At 40.2% G+C, this 21,620-nt stretch overlaps 1 protein-coding gene across 1 annotated transcript in view; it reads right to left on the bottom strand.

Moving 5' to 3' along the window:
• LOC111172471 (1-phosphatidylinositol 4,5-bisphosphate phosphodiesterase epsilon-1) overlaps positions 1-21,620 on the bottom strand; it is a 235,099-nt gene that overhangs the window by 45,313 nt on the left and 168,166 nt on the right. Inside the window, 10 exon segments of the mRNA XM_089897359.1 lie at positions 1,254-1,370; positions 2,494-2,601; positions 5,887-6,052; positions 6,424-6,485; positions 7,970-8,208; positions 10,422-10,558; positions 10,650-10,772; positions 13,825-13,981; positions 14,741-14,858; positions 15,767-15,949. Of these exon segments, the coding sequence (XP_089753485.1) occupies positions 1,254-1,370; positions 2,494-2,601; positions 5,887-6,052; positions 6,424-6,485; positions 7,970-8,208; positions 10,422-10,558; positions 10,650-10,772; positions 13,825-13,981; positions 14,741-14,858; positions 15,767-15,949 (1,410 nt within the window).

The raw sequence follows: 21,620 nt of genomic DNA, 5'->3' as shown, positions 1-21,620 counted from the left end.
TTCAATTAGTTTATAAGAAAAGCTGACTGATACCAGGAAACATATAAATTGTCTAGCCAAATTCCAGTAAGAACCTTTGCCTCATTAATGGAATTGAGAAATGAGTACCATGATTTAGCAAGTGCAGTTAATGACATCCCTTTTCCATCTGGATACAGGTATCTTTGTAAGGCATTTTTATCAGCTACTATAGCCATTAAAGCCAAATATTGAAATAATAAACTAAACTTAAAACCAGACATTCAAGTCAGTGATCACAAAAATTTCCAAAATAATGAAGTGTATTTAATCATATTACTCCCACTAAAAATTTAGATAATAAATAAATAAGTTTATTAAAAATTTTTTTATAATAGCAAAAGGGTTTTTGTATCATTAATAAATAATAGTATTTAAAAGTTATTCTTTACTTTATCCTTTCTATGTTACTCTCTTTTATGTTCTATTTTTGCATGTCTTAATTAATGTATAAAATATGTTAATAAGTAGGATATGTATATAATTTATGAATAAGTCAATACACACACAACAGGAATACACGGTATATTTTACTGATGGGGTATGCAATCAAAAAAGTTTAGAGACCATTATTCTAAATGATGGCAAAGAAAAGGCAACATGAAAGGCTAATTAGTTTTGTTGACGTTAGTATTTGGGGACATTTCCCTCTAGCCATGCCCCTCCCTCCCACTGAGAGCCATATTCCCATAAACACCTCTACCAGTGGAGGAAGGAAGAAGTATAATGGCGTATTTGCCCTTAAATCTGTCTGCATTATATTTCCCTTGTATAAGGAAGAGCTGAGGGTTAACAGCACTATTCTGGCCAGTCTAACCTCTTCGCCACCTTGGATCTCCATCTATGAAGTTGGGCCACAAGAAGATTTGACTTATTTGCCCTGAGATATTTTCAGCTTTTCCACATACAACTGACAGGTGACATCCTGGCATCCCTGATTTGTGGTACCAAAAGTGTTGGAAAGTTGGTCTCTTGTTATCTCCGAAGGTTTTCTGGAAATGCTCAGGAGACCACAGAACAGTGCTTCTATCACTCCAGCTGAAAAGATGGACCACTCAAGAGAGAGCCCAAACTCCCAGGGCATCCCTATTTCTCAGGTCTGAGGGACCTTAACTGTACGTGCTTCACAGCTGAGGTCCAGCTGTGGTGTGGTCCACAGTGGCCCCAAATTAAGCTCAACAACAGTCACAAGACAAAGGCCAAGATACCATCCCGTCATTTAGCTGATACCTTACCTTGAAAATTTCTGCCATTTTTCGTTGCTGAGGCAATGAACAGTGGTTCTCAATAGATATGATGATGGGGAGGTCAGAGTTGATAAAGGCACTGCGATCGATGGCTTCAACCACTTCCTGTGAGAGCCAAAACAGCTCATGAGAGTTCAGATATCTGCCCAAGGTGTCAAAAGGCAAGGCATTTACAGCCACAGAAAGCGTCTAAACTGTTTATGCAGAAGACTCTGGCCAAAGTGATTTTTATCTTTTCAAATGTATTTTCAAGTTAAGCAACAGGCTATTTTCTATAAGTACATTAAACTATTCATATTGAGTATTGTTCACATACTATGAGGAACAGCTATCAGTATCCTGAATTTAACAAATATATATATATATATATATATATATATAGTGAGTATAAGTAAAAGACACTGTTTTAGTTACAGCATCAAAAATGATAAGGCGTAAGATACTTTCCTGCTTTCAAGGAGTTTATAATCAAATCTACTTGGGACAATAAGACATGTATCACATATTCACATATATTTATGCATGTATGTAAACACAGTTATCAACTACTCCTTCCCTCAATATAGGGTACAAAAAGTTTTAAGAGGGCTGAATAGGAAAATGAGTTAAAAAGAAAATGCATTTTAGCCACCATCTTCACGTACAAGACAGAAATAAGAAAATTCCTTCCAGCCCAGCCACGGTTCAGAAAAAAATGATGTTACAGCCAAAGACCCTCTGAATGAGGATAGTAATTGCACAATGAACAAATAAACTACTTAGAATTTGCAATAATAATACAGTGAAACCAGTCTTCCTGGGTGGCCAATCTCCCTAGGTGGAATCAATTCTCATTACTTTATAATGTCATTTAATCATCTCCTGACACATGATGTTGGCCTTTGTCAGCAGGACACCGGGAGAAATGACCTTTAATTCCTACAGCAAGAGAACAGACCCTGCCTTTTATATATCATCTTATGATGTAAAAATTTCAACAATATTATTACATGATAACTAATTTAAGGTAATGGTTACTAAACTTTGGTCAAATGAGAATCTAAGGAGAGTTCTAGATCAACTCCTAGGAAAATGAACATGTGTACATCCCACACAATTTGGGGAAGCCTTAAGACCCAGGATAAGAACTCCCAACCTAAGGTATAACTTGGAAGAGTCATTCATTTAAATGACGAATGAAGATAATGACTCTTTGTGATCTGATTTAAAGAAAGTTATGAAGCATTACCTTGAAGGGGATCTTGGTTGTCAGGGTGTGTCCATGATAAATGATGGGCATCCCATCATCTCCGTCCCAGCAGTCCAACTCTACACTCCTACAGCCTTGCAGGAGGACCTGTGGGATCAATGAATGAATCCACCCCAGATGAGCAAATGGAGATAAAGTCTCAAATTAAACCCAGCACAGGCTCCCACATATCAGTGTTCACTCTCCAGGCTAAAACAGAAGGGCCTAAGATTGAAAAGAAATATTACATGTTGGCCGAAGGCCACAATTTATCGGGGTGGGGAAGGGAGAGAATAGATTAAGGTAGAAAGAGTGCTTACCAGAGCTGAATACTATTGGAAGGTAAAATTTGATAGCAAAAGCATATGACAATTTTCCCATCAACTTTGGTCCCTCAAGGGACCTACACATGGTGCATCCTGAAATGACAGCCAGGCTATAACTCTATCTGGGCAGATGTCAGTGGAGGTGACACAGGTGCTGATGAGGAAATGAGGCCACTGATTCCTTAGTGAACTGGCCAAACATTTATATAAATCCAATCAGGATAAAATCTCCTCTATTTAGACACACATTCTGCCACCACCTAATACCTTTGCTGTGAACATATAGCATGGGAGAAGAGTAGAAGCAGGGAGTTATCAAGGATTTGCCTTGCTGTCTAATCCTAGCACAGCCTCTACAGCAGAGATGACAAATAATCCATAAAGTCCCCTCTGCACACCCATAGCAGTCATCAGTAATCAATCATAATGTACTTGCCCCCTAAGCTCTGATGTGTTATCTCACAGCCTCCTCAGCAAAGAACTCCAGGAAACACTACCAGTGAATTAGATGAGATGATACCTATTTGCTTCTCTGGATCTAGAGCTGGAAGCAGAGCTCCTGATATATGTGCTTGGGTTGCATCTCTGTAACGTTTGCTTGGAGCAACTTCTTCCTCCATAGACTGTATTTGTGGACTATCTTAAAGATGACCATATTTTGAAAGGGTCAACCAAAACCAAAGGTGGATATATCTGTGAATAGGCCAACTCTCTGATTTAAGAATCCACCTAACTATTTTCATGTGACAGCAGTCCAGTACTGGGGGCTAGTGGCCATTAGACTTGCTGCAACATAACTTGGATAGTGGAATCCCCCTTATTTTAATGTTTTCATATGAGATACTTGGTAGATTCTTCCCATTGCACAGCATACAGCACCCGGTTTTCCTAGGTGACCTATATTCCCAGGGGGAACTGATTCTTTGGCAAAGAATCCCAAGGCTATCAGTGTCTGTCAGCACTAGAGTATCTACAGGTGTGTTGCTTTGGGCTGAAAACTGTCGTGTAATATGACAGGTGGGACGTGAGGCTCCCTCATCTCTGTAGTGAGCCTCGCTGGGAAGAATGTTCACTGACCGGCAGCAGATGAGATGGGTTTTCAGTATGAAAAGACTAAAGGTCCTTATCAATGTCTGCATGACATTAAGGCTTCCACATGTGGCTAGAATAGGAGAACCAGGGCTGCAAATTCCAGGTGAGAACAGAGCTTTTTCTCACTTCTCATCTGCCCCATATAGTAATCGTGGGAGGTAACTGGGAGAGCTGAGAGAGAGCAGAGAGTGGTAAGAAGTGAAATAAAAGGGAGTTTCATACTAAGTTTAATCACATCTGTGAGTCTATTTGAGGGGTTTCTGTGCCTTATTCAAAGGCCATGACAATCTCTACTTGAGGTGTATGTTAAGGAATAAAAAAAAAAAAACCTCCCTGATGTCAAATATATATGAATATATATATGCAGTAGGAATTAAAGCTAGGACAATGGTCCCTGCTTATTTTCCTGGGATAAATACACACACCGACACACACAGACACACAGACACACACACACACACACTTCATTTTTTTCCCCTAGAACAATGGATTTCAAACTTCTTTTAACCTTGGAATACTCGGTACAAATGGAGGGCCAATATATAAAGTACATAAAAGAGCAAATCTTCAGTGGCAGTCTGCTCTTCAGTGACTGTCTGCTCTTCTGTGTCAGCAGCTGAGGCCCCTTGACAGAACTCTTATTTTGAAAATCACTACTCTAAGGACACATCTTCATTTCATAATAAAAGCTCCTTAGATTTTAGAGTTTAAAATACATACTCCAGGGCTTCCCTGGTGGCACAGTGGTTAAGAATCTGCCTGCAATGCAGGGGACACGGGTTCGAGCCCTGGTCCAGGAAGATCCCACATGCTGCGGAGCAGCTAAGCCCGTGCGCCACAACTACTGAGCCTGCGCTCTAGAGCCTGCGAGCCGCAGCTGCTGAGCCCACATGCCACAACTACTGAGCCCGCGCACCTAGAGCCCATGCTCTTCAACAAAGAGAAGCCATCGCAATGAGAAGCCTGCGCACTGCAATGAAGAGTAGCCCATGCTCCACACAGCTAGAGAAAACCCAAAACACACAGCAACGAAGACCCGATGCAGCCAAAAGTAAAATAAATAAATTAAAAATGGATTTCTATAATAAAATAAAATAAAATACATACTCCATACCAGATAAGCTTTGGGACAGAAGTTTGACCAATGCTTTGAGGAATATATAGACCTTTATCAGAATAAAGGAAGCTCAAGTCTTCTGGGTTTGTGTAAACAGTACAATTTTTACAGTTGGACCCCCCCCAACACACACACACACCTGGACGTAGCTAGCTCCTCCCATAATTAACTCACCTTGTGGGAGTTCAGAAAACAGGCAGCATAGACAAGGATGTTGCAGAAAATATAACAGAAGCAACAGACATATGGATCATTGAGAGCTGGATGTCTAGGTCAAAAGGATGTGCTTTTTCTAGTCCAGAGACCCTTCTGGGTTTTCAAGAATATTCCCATGAATTTAAATGTGTAGGGACAGTGCCTGCAGTCTGTAAAATTTTTTTTTGTTGGTTGCCATAGGGATAGATTAATTTTCTGACAAATTGAAAACCAAAACAAACAATATTTTGGGAATAACTTCACAGACAGTTGCATTTTCTGCTATGCTTTCCCACTACAATATATTGATTTATTTAGCATTTAGTGAAGCAATTAGATAGTTTTCCCATGGGAAAATCTAATTTTAGTAGAGGTAGGTCAGACTAACCAGGATCTAAAAGCTATGGGTCTCAAACAACTACTTTTTAAATTTTGCCTAGAATAAAGGTTAAGTGTAGATGCCGGGGGGGAGGGGAGAAATAAAAAGAAGTAAAGAAAACAACTGTATGTATAGGTGGTTTTCCCACACATCGTGTTTTCTCACATTTCACAATTAATAGTGTATAAGCTCTTCAAAGGAGTCTGGGGTCAGGTTTTTGTGACTTTGGGGGTTACATAAATAAGGTTTAATGAAAAGCATATTCCAAGTGAAATTCTCAGTACCTGGCTGTAGAGTTCTACTGAGGATTCTCCTTTGAGTTGATGGCCTGTGAGGTAGGTATTGTGTGAAGATTCAATGTAATAGTAGGAGAGGGGCAATTGCAATTCTTTAATGTTCTCCTGCGATTCATCATTTTTCGAGGCAAAATTATCTTTATCCATCAGAAACCTAGAGGAAACAAAGTTTCTTAGAATTGCATGGGAAAAATATATACTCTTTTTTTAAAAAAATGGACTATAGTTGACTTACAATATTATATTAGTTTCAGGTATACAACATATTGATTCAGTATTTTTATATATTATACTCCATATAAAGTTATTATAAAACAATGGCTATATTCCCTGTGCTGTACATTACTTCCTTGTATCATATTTATTTTACACCTTGTAGTTTGTATCTCTTAATCCACTTCCCCTATCTTGCCCCTCTGTCAAACCCTCTCTCCACTGGTAACCACTAGTTTGTTCTCTGCATTTGTAAGTCTATTTGAAAAATGTATGCTCTTAAATGATAGGCAAAGATTTTTTAAAAGTTACCTTGCAAATCCTTCAAACGACATTAGGCCCTGATGACACATACTAACACTAGGCTCGAACTTCTGCAAGGGATACAAAAAGAGTGTTATTTAAGTAAAGGAAACTAAAGGGAAAAACCACCACATCATTTTTTAAAACTGTTCTGTTTTCATCAGGAAACATCTAAACCAAATATTTAAACTAATTTAGTTACGCAGTGGTAAGGTGTAGTTTTTTAGTCTAAAAGAAAACATTAATTATGTGTGAGTTTATTATACGAAGCATATTTATTTAAGAGAAAAAAGGAGAGTGGGAGAAAAGAATAAGACTGATTTATATGAAAACAAACGATATCGGTTTATCCAGGTGAAGATGGGGATCATAACGGCAGCTACCATAGAGTTGGTGGGAGGTGAAATGAGAGAATCCACACGGAATCCTCGGCACAGTGCTTGCGCTCCATCATATTATAGTGAGCACACAATCTTGTGATCGTAACCTTACATTTTTAGCATTGCCAGTGATCAAGTCCAGTTGCTGGCCAGCTAGTCCACTGATTCCCAATCAGCTGACAAGGCAGGCTGAAAACCTAGACTAATTCTGCTGCATGTGGCGCAGCCACAAGGAACTATCTTGCCGCCCCCTAGCTCCTGCCGCCCCCTAGCAGAAGCCATCACCGCCTCTCGCCTGGGTTACTGTGACAGCTTCCTACCCGGTCTCTCTGCTTTCCTCCTTCCCTAGCACAGTTTATACTGCAGTGGGGCCAGGGTGACCTCTTAAAAACACAAATCAAATCATGTTACTGCCCTGCTCAAAAGTCTCCAATAGCTTCCCATCTCACATGGACTCGAGTCAAATTCCTTCCCATGGCCTAAAATACCTGGATGATTCGGCCCCTGCCCACCTGTCTGAAATCATGTCAGCTACTGTCCCTCTGGCATTTGTTATTCCTCACAGACTCCAAGCTCGCTCCTGCTTGCTACTCCCTGTCTGGAATGCTCTTTCCTCAGACCTGCACATGGCTTACGCATTCAGGGCTCAGCCCAAGTGTCACCTCCCCACAGTGGCCTTTGCTTACTCCTCTCAGCCCTCCTGCATCACTCCATCCCCTTACTCTGCTCAATTTTTTCAGACCCCATTATTACCTGAAATTACTTTATATTTTTATTCATTTATTGTCTGCCACACCCACTAGAATGGAACTAGTATATTTCCAGGTCCTGGAACAGAGCCAGGTCCATAGTACAAGCTAATAAACATTTGTTAAACAATCAAAGTGGTTGACAACCTAACTACTAATTCTACTGCATGTGCTAGAACTACAAGAAGCGATCATGTACTGATTCCTTACAGTAGTCACTGAGTAAGAGAAGGCTTAGGACCTATGTTAATCATATGTTAAATAAGAACACATATATTTGGTATTAAAAAAAAAAACCCAACCCTCTATTTCGGCCCTTGACTTAAAGGTGTTAGAAGGAAATATAGAAAGAGTAAATGTTTACAGAAAATAATTAGCATAGTTAGAGGCTTTACACATTTGCTTGCATACCAAATGGGTACAAACCTGGATGATGCTGAGGATTTCATCATAAGTGTAGTGTTCTCCTTGGCAATTCACTAGGAAGTCATTGAGCTGGAGGATGCCAACTCCAAATACGCCCAGGGATGTGCTCTCCACCCCAGTGCCATTTGTCACGATACTTGCAGCAGCAATGGCATCAGATATCTGCCTCTGGTTGTCAGACAGCTGCTGTTTACTCTTAATGAATAACCCCAAATCGGAGACATTTCTGGTCAACAAATCTGAAAGAGAACCACCCACAGAACACGGACAGGCTGGCCAGCGTCTTTTATAAAGTTCATTTTGGAGATAATGGTGTTGTGGAAATATTAAGCTGGAGAAACTCTTCACTAATCTGTCTAAACAAGCCATCAAACTCAGTGGAGTTTGATGGAATATAGTTGAAGGAATAAAGTTCACACAGTTGAAGGAATAAACAAAAATGAATCAATGAATAAATAAAAGAAACTAAGAGAGAGCGAGGTCAAAGATTTTGAAAGCCCATAAGATTAAGTATTAGATGGAAACTAAATGTAAATTTATTTGGGGACTTCAGGCTGTATTCAGTCTTTGGTTTTTGAGACCAGCTACTTCTACATTTTTATGTTTGCAGAAATGGAAGACATACCCTTAAGACTACAGTTTTTTCTGTACTTTAAAAGTGTAACTGTAAACATTTGTGTGCAGGTTTCTGTGTGAACACAAGTTTTCAGCTCATTTGGGTAAACGCCAAGGAGTACAACTGCTGGATCATACGATAAGAGTACGTTTAGTTTTGTAGGAAACTGACAAATTATCTTCTGAGGTGGCTGTACCATTTTACATTTTCACCAGCAACGCCCTGATTGCTCCACATGTGCACCCATTTTGGTATGGCCAGTCATTTTCATTCTAACCACCTCGGAGGACAGTCAGTTTCTTGCAGAGCTAAACACAGACTTATCATATGATCCAGCCACTGCATTCCTAGGTGTCTACCCAAGTGAGCTGAAACCTTACCTCCACAAAAACCATGCACACCAAATATTTATAGCAGCTTTATACATAACTGCTAAAACTTGGAAGCAACCAAGATGTCTTTCAACAGGACAAATATCCATACAACAAAATATTATTCAGCAAAAAAAGAAATGACCTATCAAACTATGAAAAGACATTGAGAAACCTTAAATGCATATTGTTCAGTGAAAGGAGCTAGTGTGAAAAGGCTACATACTATATGATCCCAACTATATGACATTCTGGGAAAGTCAAAACTATGGAGACATGGGCTTCCCTGGTGGCGCAGTGGTTGAGAGTCCGCCTGCCGATGCGGGGGACACGGGTTCGTGCCCCGGTCTGGGAAGATCCCACATGCCGCGGAACGGCTGGGCCCGTGAGCCATGGCTGCTGAGCCCGCGCGTCCGGAGCCTGTGCTCCACAACGGGAGAGGCCACAATAGTGAGAGGCCCACATACTGCAATAAAAAAACAAAACAAAACAAAACAAAAAACCCTAGAATGTACAATACAGTGAACACTAATGTAAATTATGGACTTCAGTTAATATAATATATTAATATTGGCTCAACTGTAACAAATATACCACACTAATACAAGATATTACTAAGGGAGGGAACTGTATGTGTGTGTGGGAGGGTATATGGGAACTCTCTGTACTTTCCCCTCATTTTTCTGTTAACCTAAAACTGTTCTAAAAAATAAAGTCTATTAATTTTATAAAAAGTGTCACTACTGGGCTAGTCCATAGTTATGCACATTTATGACTAAAGTTGAAAAAGGTCAATATTTTTAGCATAAGGACAATATGTTTTAAAATAATTAAAAAGCAAATGCGTGAAAGAGGACTTTTTTTTTTTGTTTTTGCTTTTTAGTGTTTATAGTTTCCAGCAAGAACAGAAGAGAAAAATAATAGGCTTAAAATGCATGGGTGGTTATGGTAATGATGGTGGTGGTGAGTGGGATCGAGGAACTAGACATTCTGGTTTACATATTAGGAAAAATGTCCTGGATGTTCAGACAGAAGTGCTCTGCTGAGGTCACGAAAAACTCTCCTGTCAAAGGGCAGACAACTTCCACTCTGGGGTTGAGTACCCACCCACCTGGAGGCACAGAAGAGACTGGTGGTTCCCAACTGGGATATGCCACATACCTTGTGGACTTTTGGAAGTCAGTGGGAAAGGTTTTTAGTTGTCAGAATGACTGGGAGGCTCTATTGGTGAAATATTCTGGAATCCATGGACAGACCCACACAGTGATGAATTTCCTTGTCCAAAATGCTAATGATACCCTATCCGCTGACACCTCCATTAGAAAGATAATTCTCTAAGCATTTCACAATGCTCCAGGTAGCAGCATGCCATGTGGGACAGGCTAAGGGCTTGTGTGATTGGATCTCTAACTTTCATCTTTAGGTAGAAAGGTCTCAAAGGGAAATATTAAATTCTCGCACAAACCTAGGTCAGGCTGAAGACCACTGGTGTTTTCGTCAATGGTCAGGTTGGTGTAGAGGGGGGCCGCTGTGGAGCCGGCTCGGTCGCAGGGTACGGCATAGATGTCAAAGAGATCCTTCAGGTCCTTGCGGCTCCTCACACTGGGTGCGGGATGGAGAACGTCTCACCTTTGGCATTGTTATAACAAGGTAAGGGTCAGACAAGAAAGGCTAAGAAGAAATCCAGCCATACCTGAATGATTTGAACAGCTCAACAAACTCCACAAAACTCATGCTGCTGTCTGAAACCATGAAGCTCTGAAAGCCCTTCATTCCTCCTTTGATCCGCCCATGCCAGCTGCTGCTGCTCCAAGCACTGCAACAAAGACATGGCCTTAATGGGCAGAACCGGGACCAGTTTTGTCATTCTGCCCCAAGAGACATTCTCTGATTAGCAACATGAACAAAAACATGGACTGCAAGTCATTGAAGGTTTAGGCTCTTTTCTTTTCTTTCTAAGCATTGCTTTAATTATGTACATCTTTTCATTTCTCTCAAAATTAATCCACATTGCATCGGAGGAAGTAAAACTTTATACACTGAAACCACTTCATGTTTATAGCTTATTTAATAAGGGCACAAAGTTGAGGTTAATATCCCTCTACTAACCATAACAGTTCTTTGAAATCTCAGGTCAATGGGAGGAAAAAAACACATAAATTCAGTGGTTTTGAAGAAAAGTCATTTTAAAAAAGAGCTCCCAATTACTCAGTCATGACTTAGGGAAGATTATGCATGTTCTTTCCCATATTCTAAAATATAGAAACACATTTAAGAAGAAAATCTTGAATGTATCAAGGTCTTCTCTTTTTCCTTTCTTAACCAGTTCTTAGATGAAAACAAGGATGGGCTTTTAATGTTAATGGAAAATGTGAGTCACAAAAATATTAAGGATGGAAAGAAGCCAACTCTGCCTAGAATTATATTTGCACCTACCAAGGCTGGATGTATTTAATATAAAAATATCAGTCAACTGGGTCAAAAATTCAGTCTAGCTGTTTCACAATATTTTTTTTATTTTCTACACTGGTTCCCTGAGAGGAGAGTATGAGAAATGTTTTGACTGGTTTTTGGTCAAATCAATGACTAGGATCTTTTTTTTTTTTTTTTTCATTTTTGCTTTTGTCTCTTATTTTTTACTTTCGAAATATTTCAAATATGTAAGAAAGTAGAGAGAATACTATAATGAATAGCTAGTTTGTCCTCAATCCTGCCAATAGTGTTTATTCATGAAAAATTATTTTGTGTTGACATCAGAAGGTCACCTCCATTAATGGAAGAGTAATGCAAATGGATAGATTTATTGTACTTTGTAGGCTTGGGTTATTGATCGCCAATGTGGTATGGGAAACAGAGGGTGGAGGTTCAGGAAGAGGAAAAAGATCCGATAACAAAATGGCTTATCATTTGCATTTAAACAAGTACATTCCCTGCCTTCCTTCCTTCTGGTTCCAGGTTCAGCCTCTGTCTGTAGGCACCCATCTCCCTCTGACTTTAGGAAACTCTATCAGTCCACTTGTTCCCTTCCTAGGGCTCAGTCTTGCTGTCTCCTTGAAAAGCATTCAGGCTGACTTTTCTTCTCCTGTTTCGTCTTCTCTTTCTGGTTTAGAATACTTGGTGGGCACTGCCCCCTGTCCTTCTATGGCAGGGTCCTCTGATCTTGCATCTGGCATGGTAGTTTCTCTACTTTTACCTCTTTGAAAAGATTTTCCTCCTTTACTTTGTCCTTCCTTTTCCTGCTTATGAGTGATTAAAATAAAGGGAAAGACCACTTAATCCAAGTTCTCTGGCTATTTTATTTACCCGGGATACTGTATAGACTGAAATATAATGTAAAGAATTCTGATTCTTTGTAGCTTTAATTTTGTTACAAACCTACAAACTGGGCTTCCCTGGTGGCGCAGTGGTTAAGAATCCACCTGCCAATGCAGGGGACACGGGTTCGAGCCCTGGTCCGGGAAGATCCCACATGCCGCGGAGCAACTAAGCCCGTGCACCACAACGACGGAGCCTGCGCTCTAGAGCCCGCGAGCCACAACTACTGAAGCCCGCGGGCCTAGAGCCCATGCTCTGCAACAAGAGAAGCCACCGCAATGGGAAGCCCGCTCACCGCAACAAAGAGTAGCCCCCGCTCGCCGCAACTAGAGAAAGCCCGAGCACAGCAACGAAGACCCGAGGCAGGCAAAAATAATAAATAAAATAAATAAATTTAAAAAAAACTCAAAAAACCCCTACAAACCTCGCAAGAGTGGTATAAAGAATTCCCATGTACCTGTAACCCAGTTTCATCAAGTGTAGAAATTATGTTCATTATCATATTGTGAAAGGATGCTTCCCTTTAAAAGATGAGCCACTGTAGGGTTCTTTTCTGTAGCAAGCTTCCCAGGAAGAGAGGAAGGGGCGAGGAGGTGTGTGGTGTGTGTGTGTGTGTGTGTGTGTGTGTGTGCGCGCGCACGTGCGTGCACACGTGTGTAAAATTAACGTTTCTAAAGCCAATATCTGTACAGACTCACTTCCTTCTCCCATTCCTCTGTTTGACGAAGTAAAGAATGTCTGTCTTATCATAGTCCTGTTGAATCTTTGCATTTCTTAAACTTTAGTATGGGGCTGAGGGAGATGATGTGGCGTTCTGATTCCTTTGAAAGACTTTCATTTTAATATTATTTCTTCTGAGAGGGTAGCTGTTGTTTCAAATCTGTAATTTGCATGGACCTTACAAAATAATTTACACTAATACCAGCTAAACCTATCTAACTTGCTGTAAGACATTCACTTCTCTAGATGTGTATATCTCAAACATGAGAAGAGTGCAAAATATATTTCACCTATTAGCAAAGGGTCAAGCTGCTTACATTAAAACTTAATTTATTCTTCGTTTAGAGCAGTGCTATCCAATAAAACTTTCTGCAATGATAGAAATGTTCTTTATCTGCACTGTTCAGTACAGTAGACACCAGCCACTGGTAGCTATGGAACACTTTTAATGTGGCTAGCATGACTGAGGAACTGAATTTGAAATTTTATTTAATTTTAATTAATTAAAATTCGAATTTAAATAGCCACTTAACATTTTTTCCCTGTGGCTAGCAGCTGCTATATCAGTGCAGATTTAGAGACTCACAGCTCGGATTTTGTTACTGCTACTGATCTTTGTCAAAAAATGAGAAGCAGTTATAGTAATATGAGAAGGTAGGAATACAAAATCAAGAAAATTAGGACCTTTAAAATAATTGGGGGTTTTCCGTTTTAATGTGATTGTTAAGTCAAAATTAGAGATAGTCTTTCCGTAGAGCACTGGGAGAGGATGCCCTTCTACACAACCTGAAGGGTGTGAAGGGTCCTTCTGTTTTATCATGTTAAGGCCCCACCTGGACGGGCTCTTGTTTGAAGAAGACAGCACAGGGGAGGACACTGGCCTGATGGGAGATGATGTCCCGGCAGCCAAGTTAGGGGACCCAGCCGTGGTCAAAGAGTGGGCTCTTCTGGAAGGGAGAGGGTTAGGAGGGCTCGTGATGGCATTCGCCTCTGTGAGGGTGAAAGAAAAGAGACAATGACTCCGATTATACTTGCCCTCAGAAATCAAATGAAAACCAAAGATGCTTCTGAATGTCTGAGGAAATCAATCCATGCAGGTAATTAATGTACAAGAAGCATCAAAATATTCTGGTGGGTTCTCAGTCCTGGCTACACATTAGAATCATCTGGGGAGTGGGACTTCACTGGCGGTCTAGTGGTTAGGACTCTGTGCTTCCATTGCTGGGGGCATGGGTTCGGTCCCTGGTTGGGGAACTAAGATCCCGCATGCTGTACAGCCAAATAGATAAATAAATAAACAAATAATGAGTAAATGGTAAAAATTAAAAAAAAAAAAAAGAATCATCTGGGGAACTAAAAAAGTGCATAGATGTCCAGGTCCCAGACAGAGAGCGTCTAAATCAGTTGGGCTGGGGTGTGGCATCCAGATATTTTTTAAAAGCTCTGATATCCAGCCAGGGGATAAGAATCACTGGTCTAATCTATCAACTTGTATCTTTTATATCTAATATTCCTTGTCAGTAATGGCAAGTTACTTAATGAGAATTTTCTTCTTAATTACACTTGTGTTTGCAATCTTGTATTTGCAGAAATACCTCTTGGGTTCCATCATCTAGTGAAACACAAAGGTAAGTATATAATGTGATAAAGAGTTTTGTTAAGAATGCCCACAATATATAAATCACAATTTAAAGCCAAATGCATATATTTTCCCATTAAAAATTCTCAGATGTAAAGACGCTGCTTTACCTGATTCTTCTTGTTCATTAATGTCTTGAGGGTCAGAACCACTCCGGCTCCGACATTCTTTGTGCGTTTTGGCTTTGCGGGTGGCCATCTCGTCATCGGTGGCCTCTCCACTCTCACCCTGGGAACACAAAACTCACATCGTTTCTCATTCTGTATTTCTCTCCCATCACTGCTTAGTTCAGGTGGGTCCGTATTTTCTCACTGACCCACCTTCGATACCACCTCCACCTGACAAAAATAGTAAAGACCTATGTGAAGGCTGACCAGCTATTCTCGTGTTATATTTATCCCATGTGTTCTTCACTAAAATGCAGCACTCCTCTGGGGAGGGTGACAAGAGGAGGAATAAGACCCCTGGAATCTGTGTAGAGACAGTTATGAAGCAGACAAAGTTCAACTTAGGCATCAACATATGTCTTAGGCCTGCCGTATGCAAAGACTGGGATTCCTTCTAGTTAACCATGAAGAAAATATATTATCATGTTACAGTAAGAATATAAATAATGTAATATATAATATATAGTGATACATATATATATCTGGGTAAAAAACAAAACATAAAATTTACCATCTTAACCATTTTTAAGTGTACAGTAGAGTACTGTTAACTATTTGTACCTTGTGAAACAGATCTCTAGAACTTACTCAACCTGCAAAACTGAAACTCTTTGAACAGCTCCCCTTTTCCCCTTCCCCTTACCCCGTAGCAACTGCCATTCAGCCCCATATTTTCCTTCTCTCTGCTCCCACAGCACTTTGCAGACAGCTTGACAGTGACTCTTATTTAGATCTCACTATGTTTGTTAACATCTCTGTGTCCCTCTACGGACCTGGAATTTTCCCTGGTGCTGACTCAGTTCCTATCACTGGGCCTGGCATCCAGGAGGTGGTTGGTAAGCTCCTGGGTTTCATTTGTTTTACACCTCATCTTGTCCCCAAGCCAAATGACCTAAGGTAGTTTATGGTGATGTAGACCATACAATGGTCCTGGAATACTGGGGTTAATGCTTAATAAATAAACTCTACCCTCATAAGGATTTTCTTCTTTTTCTTGGTGGTGCTTATACCCAAGGTGTTGTTTCTCTGCATGTTGGGCTTCTCAGCACTCTTTGCTGATGTCCCGGGACTGGGGTTTCGAGTACTCCATCGTCTGCCGCCAAACAACTCCACAGCGTGAGCCAAAGTTGGGCCTTCATATCGTCCATCCTCCTGTAAAAGAACCACATTCTGAACACATAAGGAAAGAGCGAGCAATGGGGAAGTAAATATATTAACAGCTTCCCGTAAGTTCCCAGAGGTGGAGAATAGGCTGTCACCGAAGAATAACATCTGGCCACGCAAGTGGCTGTTTTCTAACTGTCAGAACTCTCTGTTGGGGATTTCACCGTGTCCCCTGTTGTCCTGGTCACACCCTGCTGAGTTCCAGTGATGTGCTTTAATAGGGCCACGTTCAACTGGGATTAACAAAAAAATTTCCCTTCCCAGTTTCAGAGGTTATGTTCCAGAATTATCACTGCAGGCAAATTCATTAAGACGTACTTTGCAGATCTGGGCTTTGGAGGACTTGGAGGGTGTACATGTGTGTACGAATCTATTTAAGTAAAATCAAGTTCTATTTGCTATTGCATCACTCCAGTGTATTTTCACCTAGTTCGATGCTTGGGACAGTCTGACTTGAACTCAGAGTAGGTGGAGTATACAAAATTCACTTTGGAGGGCTCTGGGAACACCTTGAGTAGTTGAGCTGCGATCCCCTTTTTTTTTTCTTTTCTTTGTTGGATAATTTTTTAATAAAGCGAGGTGTACACCACTGATATTAAGAATGGCATATGCGCAAAACAAAACAACCCTTTTTGGCTAATGGCTGGAGAAGGAAGAAAAAGCATGAGAAATGGAGCTGCCACCCTCTTGAGTGACTGATATCCAAGGATAGAGAGCCCAGGGGACTCAGAGCACCATGCATATTATGATGTCGTGAGCAGCAAAAACATACTCAGTGGGTAGGTGATGGTTTACAATAGCTGCTGCTTGTAAGGCAACTCTGCTGAACATGCATTGAGTGTAAGTAGGGATCCATCAATCCCTATTGATAAATGAATGAGTAATCCCTCCTGATTAATGGTCAGTGGCCAACAAGTCTCCTTATAAGTCAGGAAAGTCAGTTAATAAAACTACTGAAAGGTCACATATGAATTAAAAACAATACTGATGATATTTCACAGGTTGTAGAAAAGGTACCTCTTAAAATTAATTTCCATTTACTATCTTTACTTTCTGCAGATTTTTAAGGTTAGTCCTCCTTTGCAATTCCAAAGAAGTGCTTGTAAACAGATTTTGCTTTGTTGTAGATAGTATGCAAATAATAAAGAGGCTGTACGTGTGTGTACGCGTGCGCGCGCACGCTTGCTCCTTCATCCTAACGTTCAATGACTATCTGATTTTATGACTTGAGTTGTGACCTCCCACTTCCTGCATCCTGTTATGGATCTCAGCATGCTCAGTAACTTGGATACTTGATGATCTTTTGAATGACATTTGATGAAACCTTTTAGTGACCTTTTGTCGTGGATATCTGTGATTTATGCCGGTTTATGGATCATTTCTCTTTTCTCTAACCATACCCCAATTTTATTTGATCTCTTTTTCACTAGATATAGTCTTGGGTCTATCAATCAAAGGGGAACAGCCTCCCTTGATCAATGGTTGGTACAGGATCCAAATAAGTCAATCAGAATTTCTGTCCCTGGAAAATGAATCTTGAATGTAGTGATACAGAGAATGAAAATGCTTGGAGAAGATTCCACCTGGTGCAGGCCTGCTGAAGAGAGTCCCTGATAACAAGTCACTACAACTGACTCCAAAGTGGAATAAACAATTCATGACACAATTTCACAAATAGATTTTAACTACCTTATTGCATAACATACTCTGAAAGAAACCTTGTAAAATTTTTATCTATGGGTTTTAAATAACACATCTTTAAGCATTTAATAGACCCCTTCATTAAAATTTACAAGTTCTGTTCTGCAAAAGACACTGTCAAGAGAGTTAGAAGACAAGCCACAGACTGGGAGAAAATATTTGCAAAGGAATATCTGATGGTCTGTTATCCAAAATATACAAAGAAATCTTAAAACTCTACAATAAGAAAATAAACAACCCGATTAAAAAAATGGGCCAAAGACCCTAACAGACACCTCACCAAAGCAGACATACAGATGGCAAATAATCACATGAAAAGATGTTCCATATCATATGTCATCAGGGAAATGCGAAATGAAACAAGAAACCAATACACACCTATTAAAATGGCCAAAATTGAGAACACTGACAACACCAAATGCTGGTGAGGTTGTGGAGCAACAGGAACTCTCATCCATTGCTGGTGGAAACGCAAAATCATACAGCCACTTGAGAAGGCAGTTTGGTTTCTTACAAAACTAAACACACTGTTACTGTATGATCCAACAATCACACCCCTTGGTATTTACCCAAATGAGTTGAAAACTTATGTCCACACAAAAACCTGACCATGGATGTTTACACCAGCTTTATTCATAATTGTCAAAATTTGGAAGCAACAAAGAAATCCTTTAGTAGGTGAATGAATGAATAATCTGTGGTCCACCCAGACAATGGAATTTCATTCAGAATAAAAAGAAAGCTATTAAGCTACAAGAAGACAGGGAGGAAACTTGCATGCATATTACGAAGTGAAAGAAACCAATCTGAGAAGGCTACATATTGTATGATTCCAACTATACGACATTCTGATAAAGGCAAAACTATGGAGACAATAAAAAGATCAGTGGTTGCAGGGGACTGGGGGAAGGGGTGGGGGTGGAGTGGGAGAAAGAGATAACAGGCAGAGCACACAGGATTTTTAGGGCAGTGGAAATGCTCCATATAAGGGGCTTCCCTAGTGGCGCAGTGGTTGAGTCTGCCTGCCAATGCAGGGGACACGCGTTCGAGCCCTGGTCTGGGAGGATCCCACATGCCGTGGAGCAACTAGGCCCGTGAGCCACAACTACTGAGCCTGCGTGTCTGGAGCCTGTGCTCCGCAACAAAAGAGGCCGCGATAGTGAAGGGCCCGTGCACTGCAATGAGGAGTGGCCCCCGCTCTCCGCAACTAGAGAAAGCCCTCGCACAGAAACGAAGACCCAACACAGCAAAAATAAATAAATAAATAAATAAGAAATGTTCCATATAATATTATAGTGATGGATATATGTCAATAAATATTTGCACAAGCCCACAGAACATACAGCACCAAGAGTGAACTCTAAGGTAAATTATGGACTTTGAGTGATTACGATGTGTCAACATAGGTTCATCCTTTGTAAAGAATGTACCATTCTGGTGAGTCATGTTGATAATGGGGGTGCCATGCAGGCATGAGGACAGGAAGTTTATGGGAAATCTCTGTACCTTCCTTTCAATTTTATTATAAACCTAAAACTGCTCTAAAAAATAAAATATTTAATATAAAATTTTAATAGATCCATTACCGTGTACATATAAAAGAATCAGCCTCCACTGCTTTGGCTTTTCTAAATTCAGAACAGGTCAACGTGTGCCAAGCTTTACTTTTAATGGAAATATTTTAGGCCTGGAAAAGGCAGGATGCTTTCGTTTAATCTTTAAAGGAGACTCTCTGGGAACTAAAATGTAGTTTGAATCTTTCTTTCGTTTTATACAAAACAATAAACTTGTTTAGGATAGGTGAAATATGTCCTTCTATTTTTAATTTGGGAGAAGGACTATTGTGAGTGAAGGTTCATTCTCAGTTTTAGAAAACAGTTCACGTGGAAGTTGAGGATTAGGAAATTAATTCCTTAAAAAATATTCATGCACTTTTAACCCAGCAAATCTATGCATATGATATCTTAAAGACTGTGAAACTAATCTAATTCTTTAAATAGATCCCATTTTTTCCCTTAAAGATAGCCAGAATCTGTTTCTGTTGCTTACAATCAAAGAAGTTTACTGATAATCCTGTGTATAACCTTCTCAGCTTCCCAGAGATCTTTCCAAGTATATGAGTTCGCAAGCTCTGCCCATGATAACCTTGAGCCAAAGCTCATGATACCAGCCTTTCCTCCACACCCCACATGGAATCTCTGCAGAGTTTACTTTCTTTTACTTTCCTGTATTCCTAGGCTTCATTACAAATGTCACTATTTCTTCTTGTCTTTTGCTTTATCTCCTGCTACTATTGCCATTAGATCAATTTACATTTACTAGTACTAAAATACTTATATTTGCAAGTAACCGTGCAAACATTCATCACACAAAAGGACTCTTATGTCAGAAAGATTATTTTCTATATAAGCTCTTCCCAAACTGGGGATAAAGAGATACACTTATAGGGCTGTTAACAGAAGTTTGGAAGAAATCAAGACTTTTCATACATTTCTTTAATTTATAGATACATTTAAGTAGGTTTCGGTTGTACTTTGAGACTTCTCAGAGCTTTAAATGTGCTAAGTCGTATTATAAGTCAGACAAGCAGGGCATTTATTTAGCATGATGCCTGCTTGACCTTTTGTTCTCCAAGTACGAAATTAGCATCTTTTTGATGTTTCCTGAGATCATTTGGGAACTGGTCTATTTGATGGGAAAATGAGTAGTCCGTTGACCTTTTTCACTTTAAAAGAAAGAAAGAAAGAAAGAAATCTTGAGTGTCTAAGACTGTTGCCTGTCTTAGGCAGCTCATGTAGTACATTGTTTTGAGGAATAATGTCACCTGTGTGTTCAGAAGTGACTGAGGTATATTGGAGCTATTTTGCTGTTACATTGTGATGACTTGGTTCCACAAGGGGTGGAGCGGTGGGGGCTGGGAGGTAGGAAGGGGTGTAGCTGTGTTTGCAACTGTGTAGGACTGAACCTGCTCCAAGTCATTTCCTCTGTCTCTGCTCTTACCTCTTCTCATCAGACCATTGTTCGTGGTCTCAGCTGGTGCCTTCTTCAGCACAAACTGAAGGTTGCCAGGTTAAATGAGAAACTAAGTAGACCTTATATGTTAATTCAGTTACTTTATGCTATAACATGGGGAGGGAAACAAATGGAGCAAATAAACCACATAGGCTTTGTGACAGTGATTGTAATTGAGCCCCAAGATTTTGGTTTATGCCCAGCTTGAATGGATTTTCATGATTCTAGAAGGCTGAGAAATGACTGTAATTGAAAATCAAGGGACTTCCCTGGTGGCGCAGTGGTTAAGAATCTGCCTGCCAATGCAGGGGACACTGGTTTGAGCCCTGGTCGGGGAGGATCCCACATGCTGCAGAGCAACTGAGCCCATGTGCCACAGCTACTGAGCCCGCGCGCCTAGAGCCCGTGCTCTGCAACAAGAGAAGCCACTGCAATGAGAAGTCTGTGCACCGCAACGAAGAGCAGTCCTCGCTCGCTGCAACTAGAGAAAGCTCGCGTGCAGCAACAAAGACCCAATGCAGCCAAAAATATAAACAAATAAATTTATGAAAAAAAAAAGAAAATCAATATTGATAATAGCTCCTGAAGACCTTTCTTCCAAGCAGCTGGCAGCACTGAGAGCTCCCTGTGGAATAGACAGGAAGCAGGTATTTTGGTTTCCATTTTAGATGAGTTAACTAAAACTGGCTTTGCACAGTGCAGCATAATCGTGTATATAGGTCTATGTGCTTATTAAGTCATTAATCAAGTTAGTTATTCAGGATATGATCTCTATCATAAGTACTGCATGGATGTGGGAAAAGGGGAAAGAAGGGGTCCTATATGTGCCTCTACTAACATTCCAGAGAGGAAGATGTTTTTACTTGTCAGAAACATGTTAGCACTGTGAAAAGTGCATGAAATCAGTCATTTGAGTAATTTAAATCATACTTCTATTTGTTCTGTG

This window comes from Delphinapterus leucas, chromosome 16, assembly GCF_059928025.1.
Source record: "Delphinapterus leucas isolate spDelLeu-1000000601 "Yukka" chromosome 16, BTC_Dleu_Yukka2, whole genome shotgun sequence".
Taxonomy (NCBI): Eukaryota; Metazoa; Chordata; class Mammalia; order Artiodactyla; family Monodontidae; genus Delphinapterus; species Delphinapterus leucas.
This window is presented reverse-complemented; position numbering and strand designations above follow the sequence as displayed.